Source organism: Phalaenopsis equestris, unplaced genomic scaffold (genome assembly GCF_001263595.1).
Source record: "Phalaenopsis equestris unplaced genomic scaffold, ASM126359v1 Scaffold001307, whole genome shotgun sequence".
Lineage (NCBI taxonomy): Eukaryota > Viridiplantae > Streptophyta > Magnoliopsida > Asparagales > Orchidaceae > Phalaenopsis > Phalaenopsis equestris.
The window spans coordinates 1264315-1275702 of NW_018165746.1; the positions used below are offsets into that span (position 1 = coordinate 1264315).

Genomic DNA, 11388 nt, shown 5'->3' on the forward strand with positions numbered 1-11388 from the left:
AAAAAAAAACTTTATTTCTTCAGCCTTAAATTCTAGAAGAATTATTTATCTCAATATATTTTATATGACCTAGTTTCTGATTTTGTACAGTGCATATTCAAATTTGACTTGTTTGCCCAGCCAAATTTCAATCAGTGCACAAACCAGCCAACTTAATTGCAAAACCTAGTTTATCATCTTTGAACTTTTTTTATCCTTCTATAAAATCCAGCTTGCTGATGCAGATAACACAAAATGAATTAAATCTTCTTCCCCAATGCTAAGCTTATCCTCAAAGCCCTTCCTTCCAACTCCTGCAGACACAACAAACACAAATCAAACAACTACATTATTACCTATTTTTCTCTAAAATCTATTGCAAAGGGAATGAGATCAAATCAACTATATTTAGTTTATACTGCAATTCCATACATTCAACAAATCAAATGAACTCTTAAATACTGTTTTGGATTCCTTTTATTTTTGTTATATAGTTAGCATTATATATAAAAAAATGAAAAATAAGTGCTTATAATTTGATTTCCTACCAGTCCATTGAGGGAATCCATGGCAGCATCCATCTCTTCCTTGGTGGAGAAGCAAACAAAGCCGAAGCCACGAGATCGACCAGTCTCGCCATCATAAATAACACGAGCACTGACCAAGTTACCGTAGTCCTTAAACACCTGCTTTAGAGCCTCAGAGGTTACTGACCATGAGAGATTGCCTACGAAGAGCTTGAACTTGCTCTCAAGGTATAGAGGTGTTCTAGGCTTTGCTTTATCATAGTATTTAACCCTTAGTGCTCTACCATCGTATTGCTGAAATGATGAAAAAATTGCTCATTTAGAAATTAATCGTGAGCATGAGTCATGTGAGTAATTGCATAAATGAAATTACTCCTTTACAATCATATGAAGTTGAAGTAGCTTATATTTCAATTCAGTCAGAGTTACTTTGAACAGAATCACATGATCAAATAACCATATGATAACACTTCTATTTGTGTAATTTATTTATTTTAAGTCCACAAATGTACATGAATGTGTTAGATTAAAACTCAAGGCCATAATGCTAGAAGCAAGATACCCAACCACTAAGCCAAATGAACTGATCAACTATATCCATGTAATTATCTATAGAGGATTGATACGCATGCTACACGTTGACACATATGAGAACAAGATGTACTCAACAAATCCATTAAGCTTGGTGATGACTGATTCACAATCAGGCATGGTACTCATGGTAACAAGTGCAATTCCTTTGCTCTTTCCTATTTCTTTGTCGTAAAGCACCTGTGATGTTACAAAAATAACTCAGTAAAAATAGTCAAGAATGTTACCAAGTAAAACTTAAATATAGCTAGATATAAGAATTTTTTTTAATTATGACATGTTGTTATTGTAAGGCTATCATCATACTTTAAAAAACAGCTTATGATAATCATCATTAATGTTGCATGATAAAATAAAAAGTGAGATATCACAACTTGTTGAGATGTTATGGTGTGGAAATAATATGTTATATGTTGAGCTTTTACTAAAAATTGTACTATAGGCTTTTTTTTATTATTATGATGAATCATGATAGTGCGTGTGAATTTAGGTATTTTTGTATGAATTGTTACATATATGTGTTCATGGACTTGAAATTGTAATTCAAGTAGCCAAATAGTGATAATATATGGAAGATTTTAATTACATTCTAGTTTTTCCCTACCCAAAACATAGAACATTAGTTACGCAATTTAATGTCATTATCACTCATACCACGTATTTACACATCCAACACGTAAATTTTTCTCCTTACATTTATAGCCCCAAATCTTTCATATGACACCAATAATACCACTTTAACTCTTGAAAAGTGAAATACACTTTTTTAATGCATAAATAAGGTGGAATATATGTAAAAATTAAAGTATGGGTATTAGATATGGAAATACATAAGAAATGACTAGTATGTATGCAAATCTCCCTATTTGTTTTTTTTTTTGTGGACTGAGGATTTTCTAATAGCCATATTATATCTATTCTTTTGTTTGTTAGCAATAAAGAAATCACTAATGATTAAGTTAAAGGCAATGGAAATAAATGATAATTATCTATTATAAGTGTTATGACAATAATTTGTAATTAAGATAAATGAATTCAGGCTGGATGAGTAAAGTGCACTCAAGAGGGACATCAAAAGTTAATGTTGAAGAATAAAGGAAAAAAAAAGGTGGTGTATGAAATAGAATAAAGTATGAGTAGCGTAAAATAGTTTATAATTGATGTGTGTTGGAAGGTTCAAGGCAGTTGAGTAATAAATTAGCGTGTTAGTATAGTATGAGACCTAACAAACATTCATATAAATGAAATGTGACAGGAAGAGACCACAATTTTTATGTGGAAAGACCTAGAAAGAGAAAAAAAAAATCACAGGGTCTGATTTAAAGGAAGTAGTCCGTTATATAAGTAGAATATATGGACTCACTTTTCTTCTTAACTACGAATTATAGAATTACAATGTTGATGTAAAATAGTGATTCAACTGTAATAACTGTAACGGGTCGCAAAGGCCATAGAAGATTGCCATAAAGGCAACAACCCCTTGTGAATGTTTTTGACAGTGGTTGTAGTGCTTATTGCTCGTAGAGATTTTAGTTAAATGATGTGATAGTATTTGGTCATGTAGGTCATGGATTGTTACTTCAGAAGCGTCACTTATCCATAAAGGTTACAGTAGTGAGTTGCAGGAGCTATGAGCCACATAGGTTGAAGTTGGTTAGGTCTTAGTGGCGAGCTACGATAACGTTCGTAGACCACATAAATCGAATTTGAGAGCTGCATAAATTTTCATATCCCACAGAAGCCGGAGTTGGAAGCCGCATAAGTTATTGTCCACGTAAGTCGTAATGGTGAGCCGCAATAACATCCATAGGACACGAAGGTCGGGGTTGGGTGTTGCATGAGCTGTCGACCATTTAAACTGTAGTTAGTCATATCAGCCATAATGTTGAACCACAATAATGTTCATTGGTCGAAGAGGTCAAAGTTGGGATCTATAATAACATTCGTGGGTCATAGAGGTCGAAGTTCAGAGCTCCGTGAGCTTTGAGCAACGTAGGCTGAAATTGGTCACATGGGCAATCGTGGTGAGTTACAGCAACATTCGTAAGCCATAAAGGCCAGAGTTGGGAGATACAAGAGTTGTGGGTCATGTGAGTCATATTTGGTCATGTAGGACAAAGTGAAGAGCTGCAATAATGTTCATAGGTCATATATGTAGGAGTTGGGACCTACATGAGATATGATTCATGTCATATTTGGTCACGTAGGTCGTAACAAGGAGCTGTAACAACATCCGTAGACCGCAAAGATTGAAGTTGAGAGTTGCATGAGCTATGAATTATGGGGTTACGTAGGTCGTAGTGGAGAGTTGCAATAACGTCCATGGGCTATAGAGGTTCGAGTGGGGAGTTGCAAGAGCTGTGAGCCAGGTAGGTTGTAGTTGGTCATATAAGTCATAACAGAGAGTTATAATAACTTTCACAGGGTACAAAGATCAGAGTTGGGAGTTACACGAGTTGAGGACCACATAGGCCATATTTGGTTATATATGTCATACTTGTGAGTTGCAACGACGTTCAAAGATCACAAAGGTCAAAGTTGAGAGCTACATGAGTTGTCGACCATGTAGGTCATAATCAGTTACATGGTCCAAAGTAGTGAGCTGCAACATCGTCCATAGGCCATATGGGTAGAAGTTGGGAGCCATGTGAGATGTGGACCACATAAGTAGAGTAGGGAGCTACATAAGTTGTGAGCCACGTAGATCATAGTTGGTCATAAAAGCCGTAGTGGCGAGCAGTGATAATGTTCATAGGACACAGAGGCGACAGTTGAGAGCTATATAAGTTGTGGAACATGTAGGCTATAATAGAAGTTGTGAGTCACATGGGTCGTAGTTGGTCACATATGCTATAGTAAAGAGCCATGAGGAGAGAACTTCAAAGTTCTGAAGTCATTGTGTTCTGAGTACAATGATTATAAGAAGTTATTGTTGGGAGTTATCATTAGATCCTTGATACAACATTATTCATGATCTCATAATGGGAGTATGTTGTTACATCGTATGCGAGGTGCGTTGCTACATCATCTATGGGGTGTGTCATTGTGTTATTTTTGGGTTTGTTACACCATTATCAAAGTGTCACAACATCTTCAAAGTGTATCATTGCTCCATATTAAGAGTGTATCGTTGCTCCATCTTTCGAGTGCATCATTGCACCTTCTTCAAGGTGCATCGTTGCACCGTGTACGAGGAAATGCATTACTCTATAGTGTGTTTTGTTACTCCATAACATTGTTCAATACTCTATACAATATTTCATTACTCTGCAACATAAATTGTGACTCCATAAAGGGCTTCATTGCAATGAGCAGGGTACAACCTACCATGGTCGACAGTGGCTGACGAGTTGTGGTCGACGGCGGCTTGCGGTGGTCGAAAGTACCTAACGAGTGGCGGTCGACGGTAGCGGAAAGCATAAGTCAGGCCTTTAGTTCAGAACAACATTGAAATTCAATTTATTCTTATCCTTCAGGGTCATGTCCCCTCATTTTCATGATGGGAATAAGGCTACTTTTATAAACTTGAGAGTAGCATCTCCTGTAAATAAGGAATTTGAGCCACTCCATCGGTCGATCATTGTGAATCTCAAGATCAGAAGACATTTTGTGAATATTTTAGTGCCTTAATGATGAGATAAATGAGTGGACTTGGGCTTGTTGGATGTGTTTCATCAAGCCGCTCTTTTTTATTATATTATTTGTTTGACTACTCATATTAGATTAATTTTAGTGTCATTGTATTTGTCTCATCGAGCCAATCGGTTTGACAACAAGTTTGATGAAATCAGAGCTCTAGTTAATTTTTAATTTAAATTTGAATATTTCTTACTAAAAATGCTTCAAGGTTCATGTTAACCACATCAATATTTATGTCATATGATGAAAATTTGTTAATGTTCTATGAATAATCTTATGCAATATTCAATTAAAAAAATGAGATATTTACACAGAAACATCCAATTCCTTATAAGTTTACACAAAAATTTTACTTCTTATATTCATAGCACCAAATCTTTTATGTCACATCAAAGATAATACTAATTTAATTTCTAAATAGTTAATATTTCAAAAATTTGCCAATGGTGATCTGTTGGTTGAGCGGCATCTTCATAGGTCGTCAGTCCCCTAGGTCACGGGTACAAATCCCACTCTGGCCAGTTTGTCGGTAGTGAAGGCGGTCCTCGAAATGTTAGACAGATGAGGATGGCTTGAGGCTCGTATAATAGTCTCTGATCATTTATATATATATATAATATATATATATTAGTGCGTCCAAAATTCAAAGTTTAGTTATTAAATAGGTAAATACATAAGAATAGAGTGGTATGTGTGGAGGGGGAACCATCATTATCTTTGAGATGGACAAAATAACCAAATGTCTAATATTTTTTAGGGGTAGAGTAAGGAAACATTAAATTACTATTCACCTAAAAAAATTATAAATTTCATGAGAACAATTACTCATTCTATAAATAATATGCCGGCCCATAAATATTAAAAAAACAAAAACATAGAGCAAGTAAATCAAAAAGCTTTATTTGAAAAAAGAGAGCCTCAATCAACCTCCCTCATCAAAGAACTAAATTTAAATCAAAATATTCTGAATCAAATTTCATCAATATTGGTTTCCAGCCATTAAATTTGCCTTGAAACAAATATGCCAAATGACAAAATAATCAACTAAACCATCTGAATTCCCCTACCAAACACAGAAAACAAATCCAAAAGCCATTATTTACCTCAATCATCTCAGGACTAGCAATCTCTTGAATAACTCCGGCCAACTGCTCCCTGTCACAATCATAGGGAAGATTCCCAACGGAAAGCTTGGCATTCTGCTGCGGCGACTGAGGTCCCTCCGTCTCAGCTTCCACCTCCTCTTGCTCCACAGCAGCCGTAATTTTCTGAAGGTTTCTTCTTTTTTGAATGCCAGCAACTGAAAGCTGATCAGTGAAGTGGCGGAGAGCCGCCGATAGAGGAAGCCGAGTGATGGGGGATTGGAGAACAGAGGCGGAGAGAATTTGGTGCCGGTGGGATTTGGTGGCGGAGAACCGGGGGCTCACTGCTGCAGCTGTGGTGCCCATTTTTAGCCGGAGCTTGCAGTTCGTGTCTGCTTGTGGTGAGGGAGGGAGTGGGATGGGAGGTCAGGAAAGAAGTTGCTTGTTGTGACGTGGGAATGCCTAGTGCCACAGGATGGTGGACTTGGGGATAAAATAACAAATTATCTAAGCTGCGATAACTATTTATATGTTTAAGGTCTAAATTTTATTTTTTATATTTATATCATTCAAAATTTTCATATCACATTAAAAGATATAATTATTCTAATATTTAAAAAATACAAATTTTTTATACATGACATGTGTATGATACTTTTCTACAAATTTGACATAATCAAGTTCGATTCTCGATGCATATTGGGATTGAGAGCTTTGGATATTTAATTAAAACATTGTTTCAGTCGAGTATCAGTGAGCTCAGATCAAGTACTTAAAACATAGTAAAAAGTTTTCAATTATATTTTGGTGAAATCTAATGTTCTCCAAATTTGATAATTTTATTGTCAATTCAAGCATCTCAATGAGACAAATCCAGTAACCATAAGATCGCTTAATTCCGACAACGTTAAGACGCTTAAAATCTTCATAAAATATCATCTGATCAAAGGGATCACTATAGGTCGTGTGATCTAGTGGTTTGAATTCATGTGATATTTATGAATAATGGCACTCATCAAATCTATAAATATACTCCCACTCCTTTCATGGAAATGAGGACATAGACTTAGGGTTGGACTTGAAGAAGGATGAAGGAGCTTCAAGCTGTACCATCTCTGAATCACCTACATCGAATTATCACTGTTGTCAGACCACAGTTGCCAGCCACCTCCTTTGTCAACATTGGACCACTATCGAACCACCGTTGCCCAACCATCCCCATCGTCAATGCCAGACCATCATCATCGTCGAACCGCAGCTGATCAAACACTACTTTCATCACCATCAGACCACCTTGTTGGATAGTCTCCATCCCCAGTCCACCACCGTTGGTGTTGTCGAACCACTACCATTTAGTTTTTGTTATCATCAAACCACAAATGTCCAACCGCCATCATAGTTGTTGTCGTCGGACCACTACTTACCGAGCACTACCTTCATCACGAATGCACCACCCCATTGGGGCATTGTCATCATTGGACCACCATTGCTCGACAACCAACATTGTCTCCACCAAACTATTGTCATTAGGTTGCTACCATCACCGGACCATCATTTCCTAGACATCACTATTGCCACCGTCGGACTATTGTTGTCATTGCCATCACTTGACCACAAGTGCCCGATCACACCATCATCACCGATGGGCCAAAGCCATATAATCATTGTTGTCATCAAACCAACGTCCGATCATAACTACTCGACTGCCACCATCATTACTACTTGACCACCACCATTGGGTAATTGCCAAAGTCAGACCTCCGCTTCCCGGTCATCATCGTTCTTTCCGTTGGACCACCCTCATAATATTATGTTATTAACAATGCTAGCATCAGATTTTCTAGTATGCGACCTTTATCGTCTACTTTTCTTCACAGCAATCGAGTTTCTGCCACTTCCCCAACATATTTCGTATTCTCTTAAAGAAAATCATGTAGATAAATTCAGCTTATGTAATTTTGCTTCTAGCTATTCAAGGCCTTATAAAGTCATGTAACATAAATCGACATAGTAGAATCATTTCAATTGGGCTAGGCTGTGTGTTTTTTACTCATTCAGGTTTTTCACATAAAATTTTTTTTTGTTCCCTCTACCATATCTTTCTTTTATGTGTGCGTGTGTGTGTCGTGTCTACATACAACAATAGGACATTAATATATCACTCTATTATCACAAATTTGCAAGCATACAATAAGATGGAGTTATCTATGGGAAAACATTCACGTCCTTGCAAAATTTGTGTCAATCATTGAAAAGCCAATGAATGTTATGTTTTTGGTTTTTTAAACTGAACATTAGAGTAGCTAGCATGTATATTTATATCTCGTCATATTATGATTTCTTATTTCCAAATAAGTCTCTCTCCAAAGATGATCCTGAGAAGAAAAGAATTGGAAAGACGAGAATATATGATGAAAAATAGGCATCAAATTAAAATGAAACATGAAGAGTTTATGTAAGGTAATCCTCGTGTGATAGGTCAAGAGTATACGTCTAAAAATAGAATTAGATTGAAATACTTCGAAATAAAATAATCACGAAGTGAATCCTTACATAAGCAAACCATTAATTTTTTTAAAATATATTTTTAAAGTTTTAATTTTAATTGGTTGATTTTCAAAAGAAATTTGTTTTATTATTTATTTGCTCATTTGTGATTATTTTTCATTTATGTTTTATTTATTGTTCAAGATTTGTTGCTTCGTTCTTTGTTCATTGAAATTTTGAACCAACGCATGGTTCGTGGCTTTCATCCATCGCACAAAAAGGCAACTGACAAAGAGGCACAATTTGAGAGAAATTTTCATTAATTTGCTTTGAATGAGAAGTCATAAATCAGACATAGGCTAATGCCTCAAAAGGTACATTATGTAATCCATGTTGAAATACATTGAGAATCATCTCTTGCTATGAGTACATCATAGACGAAACAAAATAATCATGAAGTCAAGAGCAACCTCCAAAAGGATGTATCCTATTAGTTAATTACATCTTAAGGAATACTCAAGAATACTCTCGATAATAGATGTCCTACTTACATATAAATGATAACTAGTGAATAGATCACTGAAAGAACGATTATCTTAAGGGAGCATCTTGTGCTTTCAAAGCTCGAGCTAAACCATATTAACAGAAAGTGTCGCCCACAATCCTAATATGACCAATGACTCATCATCGAACGAGGCACATGAAATAACTGGGTCATCAAGTATGATTATCCCACTGCTTCAAGGCCTAATTGGGCTATAAGGGTGGATATTTAATCACCGTATACCAAATGAGCAACAAGTCTATCAACAAAATGGGTTCAACTAAATGACATCAATGAAGTGACAAAGGACAAATGTGCTCAAATGGGCTCAACAAAGAATAGTTAGAGAAATCTTACTCGAGTAGAGATACACCTGTTAGGATACCATGAAACTATCATCCCAAGCTATTAGGACCTTAAGTCTATATGGTTGTGAAGATAGTTGACCCAACCCGACTAAAGACCCCTTGTTAGCAATCCATGAATTACATTATTCAAGGGAATCTCTGTAGTTCAAAGGTCAAGAGAAGGAAACTCTACGTCTTATAACTCTTTGTAATTAGAGTATGTAGAGGTAAGACTTATACCCGCCGAAATAATAATGACCATTGGAGTGAAAAGGAAATGAGATGTCAAGGTACAATGCTGAAAACACTTCCACAAAAGAAATTATACCTCGTCTAAGTCAGGGAAGCCTCTAACATCCTAATCATATTAGATAGACCCCTAAATATAAATCATACGCTTGGTCATGCAGGCTGAAAAAGCAATGTGACTTCTTCTCAGGACATACAAATATGATACAATTTTCTATCAAAATGTGGAGGCTCTATTAGTATGAGTTGGGTGATGTACATGCCATGCAAACTATTTTAAACCCAACTCAAATGTAAGTGCTGGTGTTAAATAGTTGAAGATGTATCATTTTTGACCATTTTTTGTTTACTTTGAAAGATCCAATACATTAGTCACTGGCAAGTTATGCCAATATTTTTGTAATCAAAGTACATTCACTCATAGCAATGAATCTTGATATTTGTGATAAAATTGATCTCGTCCTCATCTATTCCATGCGCTGATTAGAGTTTTGGCCACCGTTGGTCATATGGCATATGCACGCAAGCCAACAAAGGATTGTTTCCTTTTGTCTTCCGATGCCGCTGAACTTCGCTATTGCTTCATGCATATGTTTACCTTGAAGGGTTCTACAAATTTAAAAAAAAATATAGAAGAAAGACGGGGAGGGGAAGGGAAACATTGTGAAAATTATGAATAGGGCGGTAGGGTGCCAAAATTATAGGAAAGTATGCAAGTTCTAAGAAGAATGAGGCATTTTTGGGTGCAGCTACTTGTGCAACGAAAAGTAAGAATGAGTGTATTTATTTACTTATTATGGTTACACTCGGGCTACAAAGACTCGAGGTAACAATTCTTAAATCGGGCATTTAGTTATTCATGCCATACAATTCTTATATATTTATATATTCAAAAATTAAATTTTTATATTTACATTTCTAATATTCTAATTTAGGACGAAAAAAAATCAAACTTTTGCCAAACTATTCATAAATGGGCTGAGTAAGAAATTGCTCACATTTGTTTGATTAATCCAACAAACATGATAATTTTTATATGAACTTAATTGTTTAATGAACAAATTTGATCAACACTATGCTAAAATTATTTATAATAACTAATGATAACATTTAAAAATTATGAAGTAGTTAAAAAGCTAGATGATAATGTAATCTAAAGTTCAAGAAAAGCTTCCATATAAGTTTACAAATAAGCTTTATTTAAAGGTTACTTATATTTAATTAAATTAAGGGCCCGTTTGGGGCAACTTATTTGGTGCGTTCGCGTTTTGAAAACACACCTCGTCTATTTTGATGAACTTCGTTTTGACAGCTTATGCGTCAACACACCTATCTAAGTGCGGTGACAGGTTTCTGGCAACGGTCTGACTTTTCTAAAAAATTAAAAATCTGTAATAGCTATGAGACTTAACTTATCAGCAAATTATCTAATAAGCTGCAGCTGCCCCCAAACAGACCTTATCACTAGTTAATAACATGTATAACTAACAAAAAATAATAAGCGGGGATAATTACATTATAATATTCTAAATATTTCTATTTACAAAATCTAACATATTTTTAAATTATTGAACTGAGTGTCAAAATCAAATTAATTAAAATTTGATAAAATGAAAAATATGGGTTGGGATTGTAAGGGGTACTTAGTAAGAATTTGAAAAATGGATGAAAACCAATGTGAGAATTGTAAATAATTATATTTCGAGCTCAAAAAGTGTTTTCATGTTCAGTTTGTTTGCTTAGCGAGCCGAACATGAGCCGTTCACCAACAAAGAGTCATTTTGAAAACACTAAAACGTAGTCTTTATATGTTAAGAATTGGGGCAGAATTTAAAACATCATTTGAGTCTAAATTGGGGCAAGATTTAAAACATCATTCGAATCTAATTTTATAATTTTTATTGTCTTTTCTTTATTAATACTTTTAATTGATTATAAATCTT

At 35.2% G+C, this 11388-nt stretch overlaps 1 protein-coding gene across 1 annotated transcript; it reads right to left on the reverse strand.

Moving 5' to 3' along the window:
• LOC110033896 (28 kDa ribonucleoprotein, chloroplastic-like) lies at positions 1 to 6301 on the reverse strand. The gene is made up of 4 exons (XM_020738053.1): positions 5840 to 6301; positions 1176 to 1277; positions 528 to 800; positions 1 to 293 (listed from the first exon to the last, which is right to left on the reverse strand). Exons 1-4 carry the CDS (start codon positions 6182 to 6184, stop codon positions 240 to 242), a joined length of 774 nt encoding a protein of 257 aa, XP_020593712.1. The 5' UTR covers positions 6185 to 6301; the 3' UTR covers positions 1 to 239.
• Between the last annotated feature and the right edge of the window lie 5087 nt (positions 6302 to 11388).